The sequence below is a fragment of the Pleurodeles waltl genome, chromosome 1_1, assembly GCF_031143425.1.
Source record: "Pleurodeles waltl isolate 20211129_DDA chromosome 1_1, aPleWal1.hap1.20221129, whole genome shotgun sequence".
Classification (NCBI taxonomy): domain Eukaryota; kingdom Metazoa; phylum Chordata; class Amphibia; order Caudata; family Salamandridae; genus Pleurodeles; species Pleurodeles waltl.
The window spans coordinates 934861088-934886653 of NC_090436.1; the positions used below are offsets into that span (position 1 = coordinate 934861088).

The 25566-nt window shown below is 41.9% G+C and overlaps 1 protein-coding gene across 4 annotated transcripts in view; it reads left to right on the forward strand.

Annotated features, from left to right (window-relative positions):
• Window positions 1-25566, forward strand: part of LOC138289089 (uncharacterized) — a 153414-nt gene that overhangs the window by 12358 nt on the left and 115490 nt on the right. For 2 of the 4 annotated variants that reach the window (XM_069230153.1, XM_069230150.1), the window contains exons 2-3: window positions 9823-9987; window positions 11664-11723. In XM_069230153.1, coding sequence (XP_069086254.1) covers window positions 9823-9987; window positions 11664-11723 — 225 coding nt within the window. The remainder of the gene's footprint in view (window positions 1-9822; window positions 9988-11663; window positions 11724-25566) is intronic. The other 2 variants (XM_069230151.1, XM_069230152.1) reach the window with 2 other exon arrangements.

Below are 25566 nucleotides of genomic sequence, written 5' to 3' on the forward strand. Positions count from 1 at the left end.
TCCCTGGAAGAAAATAACAAGGCAGGACAGATAACAAAATGCCTGTGGCAGAATCGCCATAATCTTCGAGAAGCCCATCAACTGCACCATCTCCTCACAAGAAACCCAGTATCATAGAATATTTGTACTTCAAATTCCACGTCACTGCCAATTTCACCTCAAGGGCCACCCTCATCTACAGTCCTTTAGGACCATACATCAAATTTTCTGTCACCATCAGGGACTTTGTTGCGTCACTCATCCTAGCGCAAGCACTTTCTCCTCCTCAAGACTTGAAATTTCACCTGTGAGACCTCATAGACCCGAACAAGACAGCCTTAGTCGAAGAGCTAGGAATCCTCGGTCTCACACAAAGAGTGACGGGTTCCACACACCCTGACAGACACCTCCTAGGCACAATCTTCACCAGCTTTGGCAGCATCAATTTCATAATTTTAGTCCCCCACCATCACAGAGTCACTGCCTGCAGGCCAGCATGCAAAGACTGGAGCAGCGTAACAGAGAATGACTGGGAGACCACACTCACGAAACACCGTCTCAAACAGAAAAGCAACCTACCTGATTCCATCACCAACCTCAAGAGTAGGCTCTTCACCTGTGCTGAAACCCTGGCTCCCATCAAGCCCAGCAAAGCCACAAGACCCAGACCATAAGCCACTGGTACGCTGAAGAAGTCAGGATGTCAAAATGCCAACGCAAACTACTGGAACACATATAGAGATTGACTCAAGATAACTCGGAGAAGAGCAACGTCATATCCACTCTGAGATGCTACCACTAACAGACCTGGGGCTCCAAATGATCTGTGCTAGACGACCACATCAATGCCAGCTCCATTAGCAGCAAAGAGATCTTTAATACTGTGAAGGATTTCCTCTCCCCAGTGGCCACCTCCACCAGCATCACTTCTTCCCTTTACCATTACAACATGTTGTCACAATTCTTTTGCAGCAAGACAACCTCATATATGCCAAATTTGACATCCAGCTGAACCTATCAGACCTCACATCACAACTTCCCAAGGATACAATCATCACCATTTGCCTACCATCAAACACACAAAACAGCCTCTGCCAAGTTATCCATTTACTCTAGCGCCATATCGAACCCTTGCCACACCACACCAATGGAGTACACCCTATACTTCCGCTGACACCACATGCACTAAGACCCTCTGCATTGACAACCACCTCAACATGGCTGCCCTTGTTAATGCTGTCACCATCTCCTGCTCCCACACTCTGAAGATGCTTACGAAACTCTTAATTTGGCTCTCTACCAGTACACAAAACAACTTTACTCATGCCCTAATCACAAGTAAAATGGACCACTCAAACGCCATCTATCCATGACGACTCTAAATAATCCAGAACTCGGCAGTCAGTCACACATACAATAGCTCATACATATCACCCTCCACCTCAGAGAACTCCACTGGCTTTCAATCCACAAATGTACAAATTCTTCATTCACACCTACACAGTGCTATACAACACAGGACCTACCTACCTCAATACCCACATTTCATTTCACAGATCTCCCAGCCACTTCCACTCAACCAGACCCTACTTGCATTCACCAATGCATACGTAGATTAAACACTGGCAAGTGGGCCTTCTCATATATCACTCCCAAAGCCTGGTACGACATGCCTTTACACATCCAAGCCTCCTCCTCCTTACTCCTTGAGTTCCACAAGAAGCTAAAGATGTGGCTCTCAACAGCCCTCAGTGGCCAAGGCAGCACCTGTCTCAGGGCAGGATACCCTCCTGTGAGATAGTGTGCTTTACAAATATAAAACAACATAGCAACATTTGATCAGGAGCATCATGGCATGCATAATGTATTCAGCAACTAGACCCAAAATGCATATGCCAAGTCCCTCACCTTTGCTTTCCTGTCTACTGGACAGCTAACTACGTATTTTAGAAAGTGAATGAAAACAAGGGGAGATGAAAAAGAAGTAAGAAGGGGCGAGAGAAGGGGAAAAAGTAAAAAGTAAAAGAGAAAAGAGGAGAAGGAGAAAGTTAAACGTATGGAGAAAGGAGACAAAAAGAGAAAGATACAGGCAAAGACTTGCCATGTGGGTATGCCTCTGTGAGCACTAGATTTAATGGCAAAGCTTTGAGCAAAGGGGGGAAGATCAATGGGCATATGACTAAAATATGTGGTATACGGTGGGACTACTTTACTAGGAATAGTTTGGCAATACCAAACATGTATTTTGTTGTATAACAGAAATAACTGGCTTATTGGGGCAGTAGCTACTGGGGCATATTAAAGACTTTCTAATGGTTAATAAAGAAGGTGGATTGAAATGTATTAGTGGCTAGTTCATGTTACCTTGAAGATGATGAGCACAGTGACTAAAACAGTATTCCTATCCTCCATAAAATCCCTTTTGTCTACTGTCTAGAGTCTTCTGTGTACATTTCTACTACATGAAAGAGTACAATCAGATCCAGGAGGGTAAACATGGGGCACCTCAAGACTGCATATATGGAATTCAGCACGATTAAACCAAAATCTCTACAATAGATATTTTTGCCCTGTCTCCACCAAATTGCAGACCAAAGTTCACTCATTTCACGTAGAAGCAAAGAAACACCACTAGACTTTGTATGTGGTGGAAGTACTGAAACTGAAACTAGTTCAATGCTGATGTGAGTCTCATAAAAAGATACATAATACCAGATGTGACCATATTTGTTTGGACAAATGTAATTCAGCCAAGATGAATAAAATTATGCTCTATACTTTACATTTTCTAAGAGACAATTAGCCATTTCTAAATGAGCAAATAAAGAGGGTAACACCATAGGTACCTTAGAACCACAAAGAACACTTCAATACTTAGTGAACCCACGTATTGATATCTGTGCTCTATAGTGTCAGGCCAACACCACACAAGGCCACTAACAAGATGTTAAGGAGCTAGATAATATGTGCACAAATTATGTTTCTGTGCCCCTGTGTAAAATTATCTATCTGTGTTTGTCAGATTGGTGATTTCAATGAACTTATCTATTGGGGAGAGGATGAGTTTCAGACACACGGTTTTGCAATGCCTTTAGTTAGTGGTAGATAAGTACCTAGTAGACTTTGGACAGTTGACACAATAGCCATCACCTAAAAGATTCATCCAATCACAAAGTTAAAATTGATACGCTACTGGTCTGTAGAGTTCTGCCATTCTTGCTTGGTAAGTATTATTATTTATTACTATTTGGAGGATCATTTTGGTGAGTACCTCTTACTCTTACCTTTTAGTAGTTTCAGAGTAGAGCATATTAGGACAATGCCTTGCACATAATATGAGTACACACTAGTCATATGATAGCAGTATGAGGTTCTCAAGTGTAATGGAGCATATGATGACAAAATATGATAAATGGAGCAAGTATGTACCTGGTCCTGCAAAGGTTGCTGCAGCCTTCTCAAAGGCCTATTTCATGAGGGGCTGGATAGATATAAGATCTAAGAATCAATTCATGGCCACATCTTCAAGGACCATTTATTTATTTATGTGCTTCTGTACTAAAGCAACACCTTATCGGATGCACATTACTGTCAGCCTTAATTTTACAATTATTTCACAGTCTAAAATGGCTGCCTTTTCTGTGTGGTCAACCCCAGATTTTTCAACTTTTGCTGGATCCTATTTTATGGCTGATGTTTAGAGTTTGCACACTGGGGCAATGCTGTCCTGCACCCAGTGTATTTGGTCTGACTCCTAAAACATGGATAAATTGGCTTATTCCTTGTTCATACATTTAACTTATCTGTAAGTCCCTAGTATATGTGTGAAAAGTGCATTCAGAACCTGGAAGTTAAATACCTCTTGTGGAATAAAGGACCTATTGTGCCATCCCCTATGTTGGCAGATCAAACAAGTTTACAGGCCTACCCTGTGTAGTGTGATGCTGCTAATGCTTCACTGTAAAGCCTGCAGTGCGACCATTTAAAATAACACTTTTTGACAAGTACCACCAGGGTAAATATCAGTAAGTCATCCATATCTAGGCCTTGCGGCCCACAAGTTAGGGGGCATGGTATTTGAAAGTGAGACATGTAGAATATTAGTGCTACTATATCCCTACAGCTCCAGGCCCAAAAAGCTATTTTCACTGTGGCAGGCCTAACTGTCTTACGTAAAAAAAGCCAGGGTACAGATTAAATTAATAATGCTGTAACTCAAGAAAGTGACCTGCTACAAAAATAATTAAACAACTATTTTTAATAGTTAATAAAACACAAATTTGATGGCAAGGATAGACTTTTAATAAATATTAATCAACAGTACTTTTTAAAATGGACCTTTTACCTGCCAAATCTTTCAGAAGTCTAGTTAGCTTTAGCTTTTGCTGACTTTCAGCCTGAATAGGTTTGAAAGGGGTTTGAAGTGTCTTACAGGAGCAAAATACAGGCTGAGCCAAATGGGCAGCGATGACTCAGTTGAGCTCAAAAGAACATGCAGGTGGGGACTGTGACACCACATTGCTTGACAGGTTTGCTGAGCCACATGTTTTACTTGGGATGCACTTCAAATGAGAGAACAGGAACAAAATACAATTTGTGTGTATCCCCTATCTGACTGCTGAAGGACTCTTGCTTTTGTTATACCAGACTTCTGGCTCTAGATATGTTGTGGGTACAGTTCTTGCTATAGATACATTTTTACTATTAATTAGGAGAAGACACTGGTGATTTCCCTATGGTATTCCCACGCTTACCGCTAGACTTCACAGCCGAAGACTGTCAACATCTTGAAAGTGCCTTACACATGGCCTCTTTACAGTAAGACAAATAGGTACTACTCAAAAAGTGGATAGATTTGGCCTGAGGTACATGTACCACATTGGTTAGGAAATGTCTAGGAGTCAATCCCACCTGCTACCTGGTTCCATGCATAAATGTGGTGCTGCATGGCACATGTACGGAACACATATGTACCTGCTAAAGAAAAGAAGAGGACTGAACATGACCTGAAAGAAGGTATAAAGGACTGGATCTATTCCCCATTGTGCCCAGGACAAAGAAGTGCACTTGAAGGGTCAGTTGGGTGACTTCCTGTGTGTGGCACAGGGACACCACAAGCCACAGAGACTTTCTTTAGTTAAATGCCTAACTCACTGGTGGTAGCTGGACTTGGAGTAGACTTTGCTGTTGCCCTTTGCCTGGTACACTGAAAGTTTCTGAGTGCCCTTGCCTGTGGTGGTGGGGCCTTAGAAGCGTACTCCTTTGGTTGGTCAACACTGGGACTTTAAAGATTAAGCCTGAAAGTAAAACTTTTGACAAGGACAAACATGGCTGGCATATCTGACGCACACTCCATTGCCATCTGCCTTAAAGTATGCTTAGGTTCTGGTGTACCATGACCATTGACTGCCATTGGCACTTTCTGCTTAATGACACTATGTTTATCTATCTCTGGTTCCCCTAATTTGATTTTTGTCATTTTGGGATTATTCTGTTTATTCATTCTTACTCTACTTTCCCAAGTTGGTTTTAGATGTTTAATGTTTGGTATTTTTATATTATTACTGTTTTGGTACTCCATTATTAATTTATACATTTCCATAAATTGAGCCTGCCTGCTATGTGCCATAGCTACGAGGGAGTTGAGCATAAATTAGATTACTGATTTTAAGGATTCATGCTGAAGAGGAATTGTGATTATTCCTTGAGGTGGTCAGTCGCCCCCCCCCCACATAATATTCCAGGTTTGTACAAATACAAAGTAGATATTCATTTTCAATCTGAAGTAACCACTCATGCATGTAGTGTTGGTAATAGCCACATTCTAATGGATGCTGTTTTTGTCTACCTTCCCTGGTTTGGTGCCAAAATATTGTGGCAAGAATATTTTCTGCCATAAATCTTATGTCCTAAATATTGTTTACAAAATGATCATCCCATTAGAGTTAATAATACACATTCTACACACAGTTTGATAATATTGGAATAAACGAAATCAAGACACAATATTCACGTCAGGCAATATTTCCGACTACGATATTCTGACATGCAACCAGTTATGTCTACATAAAATGTCTACCTCAGCAAAATTCATGTGTTATCCACTGTCCATACATTTATAAATATACATACACCAGGTCCATCTGCACTTAATAAGCTTAACAAGCGTGCACTTAATGTACACTTTTGTATGTTTGAGGAAAATGACCGGCATTAGGGGTCAGTCTTTTCCCTGACAGAATACGTGTGCTTCAAGTGTGCGACACAGGGGTCAAGCGTTCACAATGAGTGCATGTGTGCTTGTGTATGCTTGTGTGATCATCAGTCACTTGCTGCTTCCTCTGGAACGGTGCATATTAGCATACATCACCACCCACTACGAAAGGTAAATTCATTTAGGCTCACCTTAATTTAAAGTCATGTCAAAATAACTAAATACCTAAAACTTGGAAACACTGTTATTTCAGCCACTTCTCCTACTAAAACAGGACAATTTGAAAGGACCAGAACTCCACGAAAACTAAAAAAAACTGAAGTAATGATTTTTGTAAACGTCTTCCAATTATCACTGCAGATGTGTCAATATTTTGAATGCCGCAAAAATAAGGCACAGCCCCTAAATTTCCAAGGCTTTGTGATTCATTCTGTCACAAAAAAGCAAATCAAAGAGCCTATTCATGAAGGAATTTTGGAATACACAAAGTAGTACTTAGTACATATTTTCGTACCCGTACATACCCCCAAACATCTAAAATGGGAATATTCAGGAAATATTTTCATAACATTAGTACAAATAGAAAGGACTATGCCTTTTTTGTAATTTTACTAATTAAGAATTGTGCAGTTCAGGACCATTCACACAGGCATGTCGGAGTAGGTAAAAGACTATCCCTCGAAAAATACTGCCCATAATCATAAATGCTTTTCGGAATCGACCCCACTGTGAGTAAAATAACCTGACGATCAATTATCAGGGGCATAGCTTCAGAGTGGCTGTTTGGGGTGTTACACCACCCCATAAAGTGTATTTTCTGGAAAAAAGTTGGGTACCAGTGCTTTCAGTCGGGTACACACACTCTCTCCTCTGCTTTGAAAGTCTTCAACAATGTTGGCTATTTTACAAAATATTGTTTTTTCTCTCACTAACTACCCCTACAAATCCACATTTGTCTCCCTTTCCACTGTCCCTTTTGGGTTGTATGATGGAACCACGCATGCAATTGCTGCGCGATCCTTAACAACATCATCATTGCAATGCATGCATTATTAACATGCATGCATTTACAATGAATATTTTTTACCACGTATATGCCTTCACCATGCATGCCCTTACCACGAAAACTTTGTTGTAAGGGCATGGTAACGCTCGTGTGTGATTATGACCGTGTTGTAATGGCTGTTCCCCCCCTTTAGCCCCTCTCGTGCTCTATTTGACATACTTGTTGGAAAATCTGAAGCTCACACCCTGCCAATCTTACTACGCCACTGTCAATTACTTAACTTTATTAATCACTCTAGTGGAACATGGACTCCTAGCATGTTTTTGGAGGGGGAGTAGGTTATTTCCATTAATGGCTAATACCATCAAAAAGGTCAGTAGAGCTGAGGTCAAATCAGACAGCTAGTTAAACTCTGTATATCATGTGCTTAACTTTTCAAACATTCTACAAGATTTTTGAAGTATTCACGTCTCAGGAAATATTCCTCTTGACAACAGGCTGTACTTGGTTAAATAAAGTGTGCATTTTCTAGATTGATTGGGCAGACAGACTAAAACAAAATGCAGAAATATGTTAGCATGCATTATCCCTAAAAGGACAGAAGGAATAGGGCTGTCACGTGTCAGGCTCTGCCTGAATAACTGGCCAAGCCAGCCAGGCCTTTCAGCTGACCTCTGACATAAATTTGTAAATAATCACATGTCTGGAGGGAGGGAGAAAAACAGGGGAGGGGGAGACTGGCCAATAGCTCGGAGAGGCAAGAAGGTCTGTGCTAGTTGCATGCATGGCTCAGCTTGGGGGACTGGCCAAGACCAACGGACCTGTTTGATGCAGCCTCACCAAAGCTTCTATCTTCATGTAGTCCAGGTCGCCTCCGATTATAGGCCGCAGGTGGCTAAGTAAATATTGTGTTGCACTTCTCCGGTTTGAGTAAATATTAAACGAAACAGGAAGAAGGATTCTAGGCAGGTTTATAAAAGTACACCATTTATACACTGATACTCACTACACTTGAAACACCACAGTGAAGGCACAATTTTTGGGTATCAAAATGTGAGGCGTATTGTAATTTCTTACCACATGTTCCAGAACTGTAATTCAAATACCATAATTTCTCTTGGTGACACCATGAGTCTTTATGCCAGAATTGAAAATGAGTCTGTGAGCAAAGAAGAGAGACTAATCTTTTATTTAGGAGGGCGTCATCAAAAACTAGGTCATTGGTGAAATATTTACTTGAACGTCCGGTAATGTTTTAACATTAGAAAATAAAACATAGAATTATAAAGATCGAGATACATCTGCTGTTGTATTAACCTCTCATGAAAGATGGTTGAATATTCCTTACAACTATCCAAGCATTATTATAAAAGAGATTGTTATACTGCAAGAGTGAATAATTCTCCAACAGAAAAAGATTAGGCACGACGCTTCTTAAAGTGCCATTTGTGTTTATTTCTGTGCCGCTGTGGGTCTACGTTTCGCTTACATTCTGCAGCAGGGAACTGCTGCTTCTTTGTGGATCTAGACATTTTCAGGAGAATTTCATCAATCCTAATGAAACACTGATAATACATTTGAATGGCAAAAATGTAAGACATGTTTGCATAGCTTTGAAAGTACACCGTATTATAAATTACATCTGACCATATATGACGTTTTTTAATGGATCAACTTGTGTCCTATGTTTTTTAACATATACCGAATTCTATAAAGAACATTACATCACCTATCTGATTTTATTGATATTTTTCCCACTGGGCATATTCAGTCCATTCTAAAAAAAACACCCTGCGACTGGATTCAGTAGAAAGGATCTAAAACTCTTCAAAGTCCGCCTCAGCTTTTGCTAAAAGTTCTTAGTGTAACTCATCCCCTGATGCTTGCTTACAAGCCTATACATTAACATGATGACCACCTATCATTTTGGGAGTGGAAAACATAAGTAATTTTGAAATTAGTATTACACAATAATAATAAGACAAATATCAGTGTAACGTGACCAAAGACTGCATAGAGTACATTCGCCTAGAACACACTTCCAAACCATGACCATAAGCATCTTGCCATCATCTTTCAGGCCATTATTACTAAGGGCAGTATCACATTCAGAGCACTAACTTCAGGGGGATACCGACTGAGCTAATACAAGTGGCCAGGTGTTTGCGTAAAAGATCATTTTAGATCCAGATACACTGGGACTTGTTTCACTGGGTGCAGATGCAGAGTAACATATGGGCAGGGACTCTGGACAGCAGCATAGGGTAACACAACCTGGCCTCCCGACGACCAGATCCTGTCATGAGGCCTGGGCCCTGGGTCCCCCCACTCCCCCCCCACCCCCTCCCCCCACATCCACAGGCAGAAAATGGCCAGCGGGCTTGTCACAGAAATGAAAAATAAAACACAAAGAACTGGACTCGGTATTGCCAGTTTCATCTGATATTCCCCATTCCAGGGACAAAACTCGTAATTGATGGATTTTGGTGGATAAAACCAGTCTTGTGGATTCCAGTGCCCTGGTATCTCTGCAGCAAGATCAACATAAGCTTTTAATGTAGTCTTTAGGTGGAACATTTTCAATAAAATGCATACTTTAGATTCAATGTTATCTTGTTTTTAGCAGGAAACTTCTCCTTAACAGATGTTTTACCAACAAAGGCGTCAGAATCAGATTCCAGTTTGGCAGCTAAAAACACCACAGTATCCACCTTGAATGCAAGCAATGAGAATATAAGTACAGCAGCATCACCAACAATCCCACAACCAACCAACCTATCAACATCAGGTACGGTGAATCTATCTTTTGATTTATATGATTAGGTCCAATGAAATCTTAATAGGCAGTTTTTAGACATTTGACAATAGAAAATACATAGTTTCTGGAGTTCCGGAAGGAGTGGTAAACCCAGCTAAAGGTCTGCAGGTGAAATGTTCTCTTCCTTTAGAATCCCTATGGATAGGACATTTCACTGATAAATTCTTCCACGCAATTGGCACTAGCTCCTGAAATTAGAGGACCCCATATTACTACAGGCAGCTCTAAACAAACAAGTCCTCTGTCTTTTGATTTGCCGGTTAACCATGTTAAAGTAAATATATTAGCATACTTCAATGCATCATGAATTAAGTAGACTCGTGTCAATGAATATATTTTGCTTGTGTAAAGCACTTCCATATGTCATGTCCATCGATGAGCTGCATCATACTTTCTACTTGCCCCCCACCAACCCAAAAATGTATATTACTACTTCTGACATCTTGTTTGACTAAGGCAAGAATGTTTGTCTATTTAGAATAGATTTGTATGATGAGCTTTCCCTCCCACTAATTCCAACACCCAGACCAGGTCTGCTCTGTATGCTTTGCTTTTTCCAAATGAGGACTTCGTTTATTCATACATACAATCTTAAAATGAAGTGCATGTTGTGTGCTAGCAGCTGTTTCCCTACCAGGCGTAGTGATTTTGTTGCTGAATATTTGGGAGACTAGGGCATGTGAAAGCTATTTGCACAGTCAACAGCCCCTCACCGAGGGAGGGTAAAAGAAGTGAAAGTACACTCCCAAAATAAAGGCTAACAGAGGTGGAACAACGATAAACCGCAATACGGTCTCCTGCTTGTTTGCAGATTGATCATCTCACTAGCAGGAGCAGCATCTGCCTCATAACAGAGTTGTGCCAAAAACGACGACGAGGGTTGTGAGCAATTCAGCTAATACCTTGTCTGTGGAAGAGGTAGATCAGCTGTCTGTTCTTGACATTGTCCTCATGGTTATTCATAGGTAAATAGTTAGGTCACCAGTACCTTTATAATCAGCAAATGAAGATATGAAAGCTATGATAGAGCTCACCATTTTCCACTGGAGACTGGCCTAGACATGGAGGGCTCAAGTCAGTGTCCCAGGTGTAAGCGGACCAAAGCTTATTGCTCTGTTGTGTCTTGCTGAATGGTAAGAAATTGTGTCTCATGTTGGCCCATCGATCAGTGTGAATCACATATACAATATCTTTACCCTTCACAAAATTAAATCAAGCATTGCCATCGACGTTAGTTAGAAAAGACAGGTGTACAAAGCATAAAATAAGGCAAGGTATCTGAATAAAAACACACAGCAAGATACAGAGGTAAATAAACAGCACACAGGCCGATAGCAGCACTTTGAACAACACATTCAAAAATGAGAAAGTGGAGCTGTATATATTCACACCACTGTCAGTGCTAATTAGAAGAATGTCTCCCAGCCTAACCAATACCTCATGCCATGATAACTGACTTTCCCACATAAATCACTGGGAACTGTAGGCAGCATTAAGATGATCGTTTTTAATTCTGGGTATCAAAATTACAGAGCATTACACATCATATCCTGTTTCTGAATGCACACCAGTTTTGTCCAGAGATTACTCAGGTACCTAAAAAAGGATACCAGTAGACCAGTAAAATGCGTTTTCTTCCTTCCTAGGACTAGAAGATCTGGCCTCTGTGGGAGAGAGAGAGGAGGATCGGACAGGAAACGGTCAAGGTATACCATCGTCCTTTTCTACTTTTCTAACCATTCCAAGAGCTATTATTCCCTTCACAATAACCCCACTTGTGTGTATGGAAGTGCTAACGTGTCCTTCTATGTTAATTTATACACATTAGGACTCGTTTTAGGCCAATGAATCTTGTGACCCAGTGGTGAGACACCGTAGGACGAGATAACTGATCAATATGACAAGCAATATATCAATGATATCATCAATATTTAGCACCGCAATGCACTTCACTTTGGATAAAGACATTAATCAAATTGTCCACGCAACCATGACCTTTCAGTCATGAATAACCACACCTTTTGATAGAATTTTATGAGTTTTATTCCCTATTGATTACAATCTACGAGCAGAAGAGTTAATCTCAATATCAAGAAGCATAAGAGCATAGTCACGATATGGCAACTATGATAAGATTTCATTAATGTAAGAATCACAAGCATAAGAACATAACACGGCGTGAACATAGATCAGAATACAGTGAATATCATGTAAGTCTCAGTTTAGCATAGCGCAATGTCAGTCATCTGTCTATTTGCGTCAGTCAGAGTGAACTCCTATCCTAACCACTAATTAGCATCAGCATGTTGGGCTTCATACAAAACAATTTAGAACACCAATTTAGAAAACATCTAGCTATGGTCTCTATCAAAATGAGCAGTTGGTACCTAGAAAGGAAAAGCAAACAGACAAATTATAAAGCGCATTGTCATAATTACCCTCCAAGGATTAGGTCGGCACACAGGATCAGTCTTCGTCTTCAGGACATCAGTCAAATCGCCATCAGACTAAACTTGCTTAAGGGAAAAGGGACACTTCCCTCATAAGGAGGAGAAGCGTAAAAGGGTAGTCTATGGGGAGGATGGTTTAATAAGTCTCGAAGTCACCAAACAGAGTGACAGAGTTTCTGGTTACAATCAATAGCATTCCCTACCTAGTTCTAACGACCCTCCTGTGACATAGGTTTTTTATCCCTTTTTCGTAATACCTTCCCCCAAAATTCTATTGGACATTTCCTCTACCCCACTATCTATAACCTATCAAATTATACATTAGGTAATTCCAATTGTCACCCCCCGATAATTCATAACATTCTGATTGGTCTTCATAATTGACGCCTTCGGAGGTGGCACATCCGGGGTTACTTCACCATTTGGCACGTCTTCTCGGGTCATGAGTTCCTTTGTCCTTGGTTTAAATGTCCTTGTACATTACATTAATCTACTTTTGCTTCAACTTTGTATATAAATTCATACTAAAGCAGCAAGCATGCGGATGAGAACAAAATTGTACCGATACATTTAAGTTGAAGAAAAGGAAAATTTTGCAGGGTCATGGCCCTTTGCGAGTCAGCACGCTGAAAATCAGAAAAATGCTTTTAATATGAGAGCCAGGCAGCTAAAACTCACAGCTCAAGCTAACTTAAGGCCTATGAGATTTTTAATATAAATGCGATATCATAATCGTTAATATAAGCTCGATTAATCATAACACGAACAATTTTACTCATTATTTCATTATTTCATATTGGTAGCTCCACATATCATAGTCGTAATTCAGATGCACGTTAAGCAAAACACTAATTATTGCTGTTTTCTATGCAGCATCGTTTAACACTGATATAAGCATTTCACTTTGGTATATGTATTATTGAAACTACGCTCTCTCAGTCCCTCCTCTAATGATGCTCGTCATCACACAAACCTTTCCCTTTGACCCTTCACTTTTAATTTTTCACCTTGCGCATAATGCGCATTTCAACGTCTTGTCCCTTATGTGAACTTTCCCAAATTTCATTGAGCATTTTCTCCCTTTCACTTTCTTCATTTCTCCTGGTTCTTTTAGTCCAATTTTTCTTAATTTTGTCATTGATTTTGCACGCCCCCCATAATCCTAATAGACAGACCAAAACAATTAATAGACCCATTAGTATTTTTGCAAGCACCCCATTCCAAATATTGGTAAACCAGCTCCCTACTCTGGCAATTCCTTTTCCGAATTTTTCCCAGAAACCAAGTTCCTTCAAATCCTTCAAATCTGTACTATCTCTAGTAAGGTTAGTAAGCATACCTGTAATCTTTTTAATATTTTGTCCGGAATGAACAAGCAACAATGGCGCTCGTTGAGCATCTTACAGACTCCTCCACTCTTTGCTAAAAGAATGTCTAAATCAAGCCGGTTTTGAAGACCATAGCTCTTTCTGCAGCAAGTTCAGTATCCATCAGGAGTATAGCTCCCGTGAAATTTGTCAGCATGTTATCCACGATAGTAGACAACTTTTGAATCTTCATAGAATTCAAGATAACCCCTACTGAAGGAATTATAGCTCCAAATATGTCTCCAATGACAGCAGCCACCGATTCTCGTTTTTGTCTAGCATGTTGTATTTCAGACGTTTTAGGTATTTGCTTTAAGTCATCAATCTGGTAAATCTTTGGGAAGACTATTCCCAAATAACATGTCCCATACCATCCCCTAGGGAAACGGTAGTAAGCATTTAGCCCACAGATGTAGTAGATCCCAGGGATTGCTGGATCCTGTCCATTCAACATAAACGTCCATTTACTCTGAAACAAAAACACATGTCTGCATTCACTCGTTCCCACAAACAAATTGTCTTGCTCAGATTTTGGCCTATATATACAAAGCCTACCTACATGTAATGCATCTATAGCTAGCTTGCCTTGTGTCTTGATTGCAGTATAAGCATAATCATTTGCATATGTGCGTTTTTCTAATCCCTTTTCTAGCCTTTCTTTTAATGCTTTGCGTCTATCATCAGTGTGATCTAAAACACTTTTCTCTACAGGTGATAGTAAGCAAGTCAAATTGTTGCGATGTGCATGAGCAGTTCCAAATGTAAGTGTTGGCTCAAAGAATCCTCTAACTATTTTTTTATCATGTTCCTTAGCTAACTTATTCAAGAATTCAATCACAGGTACAAAAGAAAACACAACATCCAGATTGGAATAAAAGTATTGCACATGCTCTTGGTTACAGAACCTTGTTAGTAGCAGACTGCAACTAATTCCGTATGTTAGAGGAAGGCTATGGTAAGTTACTCCTTCCTGCACAGATGAAGGAATCTTAGTACACACATAACAGTCTTTCGCATCCATGGTCTCCACATATTCATTCAGCAAGCGATAGAAGACATTAGTAGAAAGTTCCCCTTTTGAATTAGTTCCCTCATGCAAGTGTCTTGCATCCTGCTCAAATCTTTCCCACGGTGTTAGAGTTGTAGTTTCTGGTTTTGAAGTAGCGCTAATAGTCTCTTTCTCTATCCATGGCATTCCCACAATCACTCCCACAATTATTATTGCACACACGACACCTATTATGAGACCTAGCCAACCACACACTTTACTTCCTTTGTTACTACCACTATTATAAGCCATGTCTGTATAGAATCAGATAGTGGAATAACAATCAACTTGAGGACGATTTAGAACTTCTCTTGTTCTCTGCGCGTATTTACAGCGTCTTCACTCACTCCAGGATCTCTTCTGTCAAATCAGGTTACCAGCTTGTCATAATCAGATTTTCGAAGTCAATCCGGTTCTAATGTCACTTTCGGTAATTTATAAAGTCTCTTTATCAGTTTTCAGATTTTCAATTTTAACTAAGTCTTTCTTTGAATTAGTTCAGGTACTGTAGTACTGACCTGGTACTTCCCGGTCGAAACAGAATGCTAGGAATTCTTGTTGCCACTCAGATGTTGTAGCATACGCCCATTCAGGACTTGTATATCTTCTGTTTGCGACTCTCTTTCTTTTAACCTTCATTCACCGTGTTGTTCTCCTTCACTTAGGTCTTCCACTCGGGATGTATCACTCTCCTCTGTTATTGTTTCACTTGTTGTGTCTCTTATCCTGAAGAGTGGTTTCTCTGGCCAGTTATCACCCTTATGCATCTTCTTTCGGTGTGTCTTTTCAGAACGCTGGACAGCCCCCTCCTCTTGTGATATGGTGTTTACACTTGATGGACCTGCAGCTGGCTCGGAAGACTCTGGCACGCTCTGATTTCTCTCTATTATTTCTCCTTCTTCTTCTTCTTCTTCTTCTCCTTCTTCTTCTGGGTCTGTCCCGGGTTCGAGTTCTAACCCGTATCTGTCTACTGCTGGGAGAACCTCTCCTTGATTTAGTTCTCCTGCTGCCTCTACTGAGATAGGCACTCTGTCACCTCTCTCGAACTCATTCACTGTTTGAGGGACGAGGCTGTTCTCAGTAGGCCCTCCGGTAGTCTCAGTTCCTTCTTGACTGTTTTCTGGCCCTGAGACTTCTCTTCCCGAAGCTGTCGTACCGGAAACTTCAAGTTCTTCTTCAACAGGACACGTTACCTTTTTTGTGTGACTGGCATGTATCCAGTTTGGGACTCCTGCACACTTTACAGCAGTAGTAGTTGTCAGGATTACTTGATACGGCCCTTTCCAGCGTGGCTCCAGACACAACTTTCTCACATGTTTCTTGACAGCCACCCAGTCACCGGCTTGTAGGGTGTGGCCTGGATCTCCAATCGGTGGCAATGTGTTAGCTTACACCTGGTGAGAGAAAGAGCGAATCACATCAGCCAAACCTTTGCAGTAGTCCAACACCATATCATCTGTGATATTCACTAGAGCATTTGCAGGTACTGCTGGCAGCCTCATAGCTCTACCCATGAGGATCTCGTGGGGGGGTAGTCCCGTTTTCTTGTCAGGGGTGTTTCTCATTGACATCAGCACTAAGGGTAATGCATCTGGCCATTTCATATTGGTGGCTGCACACATTTTTGCCACTCTCAATTTCAAAGTACCATTCATTTGCTCCACTAGTCCTGATGCTTCAGGGCGGTAGCTACAATGCAGCTTTTGTTCGATGTCTAGTGCGGCACACAGGAGTTTAATCACCTCATTGTCGAAGTGTCTGCCCCTATCTGACTTTATAGAGACCGGAAACCCGAACCTTGGTATTAGTTCCCTAAGTAGTAGTTTTGCGACTGTGAGACTGTCATTCCTACGTGTGGGGTATTCTTCAATCCAGTGACTGAAAACACACACAATCATCAACACATATTTCAATCCTCCACAAACAGGCATTTCAATGAAGTCCATTTGCATTTTGCTGAATGGACCGCCAGCTCTCCCAATGTGGCTCAAAGTTACCACAGTTCCTTTTCCAGCATTCATCTGTTGGCAGATGATGCACCTGTGACAAATGACCTCTGCAGCATGTCTGAATTTTGGGTTGAACCAGTCGATTTTAAATGACCTGATCATTGCATCTCTCCCAAGGTGAGCTTGTCCGTGGTATATCCTGGCAAACTGAGATAAAAGGCTATTTGGCAAGACTAATTTTCCTTCCTCTGAGACCCACAAATCATCAGCCCTCTGTACATTCTCTGCCAGGAACGTTTTTCCTATTTGATTGCATGACTTTGTAATGTTTTTAACTCATCTAGTGTGTCAACCACCCGTAATGCAAAGTTCAGACATGTGTCATTGTCAGTTTGCGGTAACAATTCCCACTGCTCCTTGAACGATATACAGTTCAATGCACAAAACCTTGCGACTTGATCTGCATAACCGTTTCCCATGGACACAAAGTCTTGCGACTTAACATGAGCATTGCATTTCACCACGGCAATTTCAAGAGGTAACTGAATTGCATGTAACAAATCCTTTATTTGTTCACCATTTTTCACAGGAGAACCAGAAGAGGTCATGAAGCCTCTCTGTGACCAAAGTTTACCAAAATCATGTACAATTCCGAATCCGTGTCTGCTGTCAGTATAAATAGTGACTCTCAAGTTCACAGCTGCGTGGCATGCCTTAGTAAGGGCAAATAATTCTGCCACTTGAGCGGAAAACACTCTCTCAAGCCAGGAGGCTTCAATGATACCAGCTATGGTACATACCGCATAGCCAGCTCTCAGTGTTCCAACAGAATCTCTTAAACAGGACCCATCAACAAACATAATACAGTCATTTTCTTTCAACTGTGTGTCCTGAATGTCTGGACGTGATTTGGTACATAGTTCAGTTACCTCAAGACAGTCATGTTCGAATTTTTCCTCATTGTTGATTTCAGTGTTTTCAACAGGAAGTAAAGTTGCCGGGTTCAACACAGTACTTCGCTTTAAAGAGACATTCGGTGACCCCAATATGATTGTATCATACTTAGTGAGTCGAGCATTTCTCATGTGCTGAGTTTTAGTCTGAGTCAACAAAATTTCAACTGAATGTGGAACCATCACTGTTAGGGGTATCCCATGACTATGCCTTCACATTGCGTAAGGCTATGACCAACTGCTGCAACTGCGCGCAAACAACCCGGTAAGGCTGCTGCAATGGGGTCCAAGGTAGCTGACAAATATGCTACATGGCGATTTGCACCTCCATGGACCTGTGTCATGACAGACAAAGAACAAGCATCACGTTCATGACAAAACAATAGAAAAGGCTTCGTATAGTCAGGCATGCCTAACGCTGGTGCCCTGGACATGCATTCTCTCAATTCCATAAATGACTCAAGCTCTTCTTTGGACAAAGCTATGGTATATGGCTCATCTTTGATCTCTTTGCCTGTCAGTTTTATCAAAGGTTTCGAGATGATCGAGAAGTTGGGTATCCACTGGCGACAGTAACCCACCATTCCCAAAAACATCCTGACATCTCTTTTTGTCGTTGGGGGGTTCATTTGCAAAATGGCTGTTATCCTTTCTTTTGATATTCTTCTGGACCCTTTTTCAATTAGATGCCCTAGATATTTTACCTCTTTCTGACAGTATTGCAGCTTCTTGGGTGATACTCTGTGTCCGTTCTTTCCCAAATGATTCAGCAAGGCAATGGTATCGTATTTACAGTTGTCCCTTGTTTTGGATGCAATCAGCAAATCATCAATGTACTGCACTAGAGTTGAGTTAAAAGGCAGCACTAGGGATTCCAAATCCTTTTTCAGTATCTGGTTACAGATGGATGGTTATTCAGAAAACCCTTGTGGAATTCTGCACCAACTGTACACCTTATCCAGGAATTTGAAACTGAACAAAAATTGGCTGTCCTCATGAAGAGGTATCGAAAAGAAAGCCTGTGACAAATCTATAACTGTGAACCATTCAGCATCGCAGGGAACCTGAAACATGATCACTGCTGGATTGGGCACTACGGGGCAACATTTTATCACAATCTCGTTTATTTTTCTCAAATCCTGGACAATTCGAACTTTTCCACAGGGCTTCTTAAACCCATTATGGGAGAGTTACACGGACTGCTCAGAACCTCTTTCAGGACTCCCTGTCTTAGAAAATCTGCAATTATCTGTGACACTTCGATGAGAACATCTTGTGTCATATGATATTGTGGCACTTGAGGGAACACTGCGTTTGGCTTTATCTGGACTTTAACTGGTTATACTCCTTTTATTAATCCGACTTCTTTTCCTGTCAGGTCCCACACTTTCTCTGTCACAGTTCCTTGTAACTCAACAGGTAGATCAATCATGGTAAGCATCGGGAACAGGGTAATTAAAGGATAATCCTCATTTGTTGTTCCTGTGTCTTCCTCTGAAAACTGACCTTCATCTCACTCATCGTCACTATTCGTCTGTACCTCGATTCTGTCATTAGAACAGGTAATCGAGCTTTTTGTCTTGCACAGTAAGTCCCTTCCCAGTATGGATACTGGACTTGAATCGCAGACTACAAACCTATGTAGCCCCTGAAAGTTACCAATTTCAACCTGCACTGGATCTGTAATCGGGTTTGTCAGATACTGGCTTGCTACTCCGACTACTCTTATGGTACGCCCTGAAAGTGGCAATTTTGGAACTTCTTATGGTACGCCCTGAAAGTGGCAATTTTGGAACTTCTGCACTCCTGACTGTAGAGCGTGTAGCTCCGGTGTCAACTAGAAAAGAGACTTTGTAGCCCATCACCTTTCCTTCCACATATGGACCCCTCTGATCCACCTCTAAGGATGCTGCAAGCCTGCACTCTTCGCTGTCTGAGCTATCATCTGACCACTCTCCATTCGTACCATTTTCACCTTGCAATGGAAACTGTTGTACCGTATTATTTTGACTCATTACCTGGCCTGTGACCTGTTGAGGAAGCATCACCTGTTGCTGTCCCATCGGAGCCATTGGTAATTGCATTTGCTGTCTAGGTACCACAGGAATCTGCTGTTGTACTGGTTGCATTTGCGCTGGCTGTAAACGCGGCATTTGCATCTGCTGCATGGGCTGTACCCCTTGCATTTGTACCAGATTGTTCTGAAAATTCGGGTTTTGATGTCTAATTTTTGGGCCTCTTACATTTTGCAATGTACCAATGTTAGCGCTTTGCTGAACGACACCATCCTGCACCATATTCGGGCACTCCCGTTTCCAGTGCCCCACGCCCCGCATGCGTAACATGGTGACATCCTTTTTGCCCCTTGCATGTCATTTTGAACCACAACCGCATTCAAATCTGCACCGCGATTCACAAATCCTCGGCCTCGACCTCTCGGCTGTGTCTGAAATACACCATTCATTTGCGGTTGTTGCTGTATCATCTGTTGTACTCCATTTCCCTGTATTCCTGCCTGTGCAGCCCTTATCTGCATCACCATCACTTTCTCTTTCAACTTTTTCTGCTTCAGTTCAATCTCATCACTACAGTATTTCACATACTGCAACACTTCATCAATCGGCTTCGCTTGCCAACAAATCAAATGATTCTTAATCATCTGGCTAACTTCTGGTCTCAGCCCTTCGACGAACCTGAACACAAGATGATTCATGTCTTTCGGCTCAATAGTCTCAGTACCACTGTAGTGTTTGAATGCCTTTAACAATCTCTCATAGTAAGCATGTATTGATTCTTTAACTTCTTGAGAAGTCCGGTCAATTTTCTGCCAATCTGTCACCTTCGGCGATACCTTCTGTTTCAAAAATTCAATCACCTTATGATAATATTTCATTACCTCTTCAGATGGTGCTCCGGTCACCTTGTCTCTTGCCGGCTCCTTCGTCGGCCAATCTACCCCTCTTTTGCACTCGAGCCACAAATCAGGCGGAACAATGATCTCAAACAAGGTATTCAAGTCCTCCCAGAGACACTTCGCCAGTTTCACAAACTTATCTGTTTGCTGATACCACTCGATCGGTTTCTCTCTCAGTCTGGGATAATCATTGGTGAAGGATAAGATATCTCCCCTAGACCACGGTACATGGACTAAGACACCACCAGATGTCTCTCTCATGGGTAATATTTTCACTGATTCCAGATCGGGTGAGGCCTTAGCTTGGTTAGAGCCTGGACTGTCACCCTTCTCCTTATCTCTTTTCTTTGCCCACCTGCCTTCCCATTTTTCCAGCGCACCCCAAACTTGCACACTTTGCAACAATTCCTTCAACTGTGCCTTCATTCCCACAGACCTCATGGCTCAAAATCTTTAGAGTCAAAGTCCAATCTGTAACTTCTTTTCAGGTGTTTAGTATATCAATATTGTATTTCTCTGCCAGGTTTGCTAATCTCTGATGCACCTTGCCTACTTCTTTTGTAATCTTGGGGCATAGGAATCTTAATTCTGCTTCCGTGTATGACTCCAATCTCTTTACTCCCATTGTACCTTCCACTAATTCAGCAGCTTCTGCCCCTAATCTCACATAGTTCAGGTACTCGTCTTGCTTTTCCTTTTCTGGTTCAACTGTAACCACTGCAGCCTTTTGTGAAGTATAAGTCTTTGCTAGCCATTCATTTAGCTGTTGAACTGTGAAACCCTGCAACGAGATGGTCCCTGCATGTATCATCGGTGAACGTGAGGTGTTTGTACTCATTGTCTGAGGGGTTAAGACCCCTAGCCCTGCTTGACGCATTGCTTCTATGGATGCTCCCACTGGGCTAAGGTCCATTAAAGACCTCGGCTGTTCAACTGCTTGTTCTCCTGGGGCCATTATCTGGGGAGTTCCCATGGACCCTCTTCTTATCACATCTTGAGTCATTACCCCCTGATCACATACGCCAGTTTTGCCCTGCGCATACTATGGCACTGGTGGACCAACAGTAATTGGCAATGATATGGCAGCAGGTGTCTGACCTGGTCCCAGACTCTGTGGAGCAGTAACCCCATTGGTCTGCTCCAAGGTGCCCGGGACAGGTACTAATGGCGGTCCAGCTACTAGGTTATACCCTGGTATCAGCTGTGGCTGCGGTTGGGACAGTAATTTTGGAGTCGACTCAATCTGCACTAACTTTGATTTTGTGTATATTGGGTCTGGCGGCACTATCAGATTTGTAGTAGTCTCAAGTACTGGGACGTCTGGGTAGATTCTCTGTATCTGCAGTGGAGGTTGCAACTGTATTGGTATGTCTGGTGCAGTGGGTACACTGACACCATTCTGTATCGAAGCCGTATCACTAGTCTGTACCGTATCAGCAACTCCCTTTTCCTGCGTCTGGTTCCCAGGGTCTATACTAGTACTTGGAGCACTGTCGCTCACCGCATAAGATGGCGGGCGATCATGTAATAATCTGTCCATGAATTCCTCATCGTCTGAATCATCTTCCTCTTCCCGAGGTCTCTTATTCTCTTTAGAATTGTTCGAGTCTTTGTCTGTCTTACAGGAGGCTTTCTTTCCCTGTGTTTCTTCTCCCCGTGCTATCGCTGGGAACAATTTTAATCTGTCAACAATTCCCCTTCTCCACATTTTACTCTCATTATCCCATCTAGCCTCAGCATAGGATGTTTCTGCCCTTCTCAATCTTCTCTGAAACTTTTCTTGCCTTTGTTTAAGAGCCATTAGATCCCAAACCGCTAAAGCTTCATACTGAGCTGGCCTCGGAGGTGGTTTCTGTGTACTTAACATCCACCTCAAAATCTCTAGCACCCACGTATTGAACGTTCCATGTTCCGGAAACGCTAAACATCCCTCCTTCTCTGTCAATTTGCGTCACTGTTTCATCCATAAACAAGGCGCGATACCTTTCTCTTCCATGACTATGTAAGCTGGAGTACCCTCGGTGGTGTAGGTTCCCCATCAGTTGCTACAATATATGCGTCTCCTTTCAGAGCGCTCTTAAATGCCTTGACAAAATTCTTTTTTGCGATTTTCTTTTATTTGTATTTTAATCAGAAGTGACTTAGTTCCCAGGACACTCTTCACCCACCTTTCTCAATCTATTGCCTCTCACGGACGGCAGCCAATCCGTGCACGACCCCTCTCGACAACCGACCTATCTCAGCGCGGCACTACTGACGTCACACTCACACACACTGCAGCTGACAAAGTCTTGCGGCTCGTCCGCTCCTCACTGAACCCATACAAACGAATGCAAATTATTGCAAGCACCTTAAATGACAACACAAATCTGTCGGTTTACTACAGGAAGGGTAAGACATTTGCTTCAGAACTTTACAGAGATTTCACTTGAAGCCTCAGCCGCTACTTTCTCCTTATCAGCTCCCGCATACGCAAGTAGAATTCGACCCTTCAATTTCTACTCTCGACTTGTCAATGGCTCGTCCTAGTGCACTTTAGAACTTGCCAAATCTCCATCGAAGGTTTCACACAAACTTTTCAACTCAAACTTGACTTGTCAACCACGCCCGATTGACCTATTAAACAGTACAGATTACAACATAAACCCAAGTGTCTCCTATGCTTGTCAACATACTCCGGAGTCTTAGACCACGACGGGTCCGTACATGAACAACCAACCACGTGGATAATTTTGAGCACCAAGCGCCAAACTCATATGAAGTACGCCGACTTCCCTACTCTCATACTGCGGAGTACGCCCACTCCTCTTAAAAAACATTTACTTGGCCTACATACATACAAATCTCACAATCACTTGCAAAAAGGCATAAGCTAGCAAGTGCAGAACCCTAAATCGCACACATTAAGACGCCAAGAACATCCCCAACTCACTTAGGCAGGCTCCAAGATCCCGGAAAAGTCATGGTGAACTTAGAAACCCATCATATCTCCAATTTGCATTATCACAGAAAAACTTAAATTAAACAATAATTCTCCGTCCTAGGGCCCCGAAGGGCCTAACCATCGCTCTGCTACCAGAACTGCTAACGCGTCCTTCTATGTTAATTTATACACATTAGGACTCGTTTTAGGCCAATGAATCTTGTGACGCAGTGGTGAGACACCATAGGACGAGATAACTGATCAATATGTCAAGCAATATATCAATGATATCATCAATATTTAGCACCGCAATGCACTTCACTTTGGATAAAGTCATTAATCAAATTGTCGACGCAACCATGACCTTCCAGTCATGAATAACCACACCTTTTGATAGAATTTTATGAGTTTTATATCCTACTGATTACAATCTACGAGCAGAAGAGTTAATCTCAATATCAAGAAGCATAAGAGCATAGTCACGATATGGCAACTATGATAAGATTTCATTAATGTAAGAATCACAAACATAAGAACATAACACGGTGTGAACATAGATCAGAATACAGTGAATATCATGTAAGTCTCAGTTCAGCATAGCGCAATGTCAGTCATCTGTCTATTTGCGTCAGTCAGAGTGAACTCCTATCCTAACCACTAATTAGCATCAGCATGTTGGGCTTCATGCAAAACAATTTAGAACACCAATTTAGAAAACATCTAGCTATGGTCTCTATCAAAATGAGCAGTTGGTACCTAGAAAGGAAAAGCAAACAGACAAATTATAAAGCGCATTGTCATAATTACCCTCTAAGGATTAGGTCAGCACACAGGATCAGTCTTGGTCTTCAGGACATCAGTCAAATCGCCATCAGACTAAACTTGCCTAAGGGAAAAGGGACACTTCCCTCATAAGGAGGAGAAGCGTAAAAGGGCAGTCTATGGGGAGGATGGTTTAATAAGTCTCGAAGTCACCAAACAGAGTGACAGAGTTTCTGGTTACAATCAATAGCATTTCCTACCTAGTTCTAACGACCCCCCTGTGACATGGGTTTTTTATCCCTTTTACGTAATACCTTCCCCCAAAATTCTATTGGACATTTGCTCTACCCCACTATCTATAACCTATCAAATTATGCATTAGGTAATTCCAATTGTCACCCCACGATAATTCATAACATTCTGATTGGTCTTCATAAATGACGCCTTCGGAGGTGGCACATCCGGTCGCTTCACCATTTGGCACGTCTTCTCGGGTCATGAGTTCCTTTGTCCATGGTTTAAACGTCCTTGTACATTACATTAATCTACTTTTGTTTCAACTTAGTATATAAATTCATACTAAAGCAGCAAGCATGAGGATGAGAACAAAATTGTACCGATACATTTAAGATGAAGAAAGGGAACATTTTGCAGGGTCATGGTCCTTTGCTAGTCAGCATGCTGAAAAACAGAAAAATGCTTTTAATATGAGAGCCAGGCAGCTAAAACCCACAGCTCACGCTAACTTAAGGCCTATGAGATTTTTAATATAAATGCAATATCATAATCGTTAATATAAGCTCGATTAATCATAACACAAACAATTTTACTCATTATTGTCATTAGTACATATTGGTAGCTCCACATATCATAGTCATAATTCAGATGCACTTTAAGCAAAACACCTAAGGGGGTCATTCTGACCCTGGCGGCCGGTGGCCGCCAGTGCCACCGACCACGGGAGCACCGCCAACAGGCTGGCGGTGCTCCCACGAGCATTCTGACCGCGGCGGTTCAGCCGCGGTCAGAAGCGGAAAGTCGGCGGTCTCCCGCCGACTTCCCGCTGCTCGGGGGAATCCTCCATGGCTGCGGAGCGCGCTCCGCAGCCATGGGGATTCTGACACCCCCTACCGCCATCCTGTTCCTGGCGGGTCTCCCGCCAGGAACAGGATGGCGGTAGGTG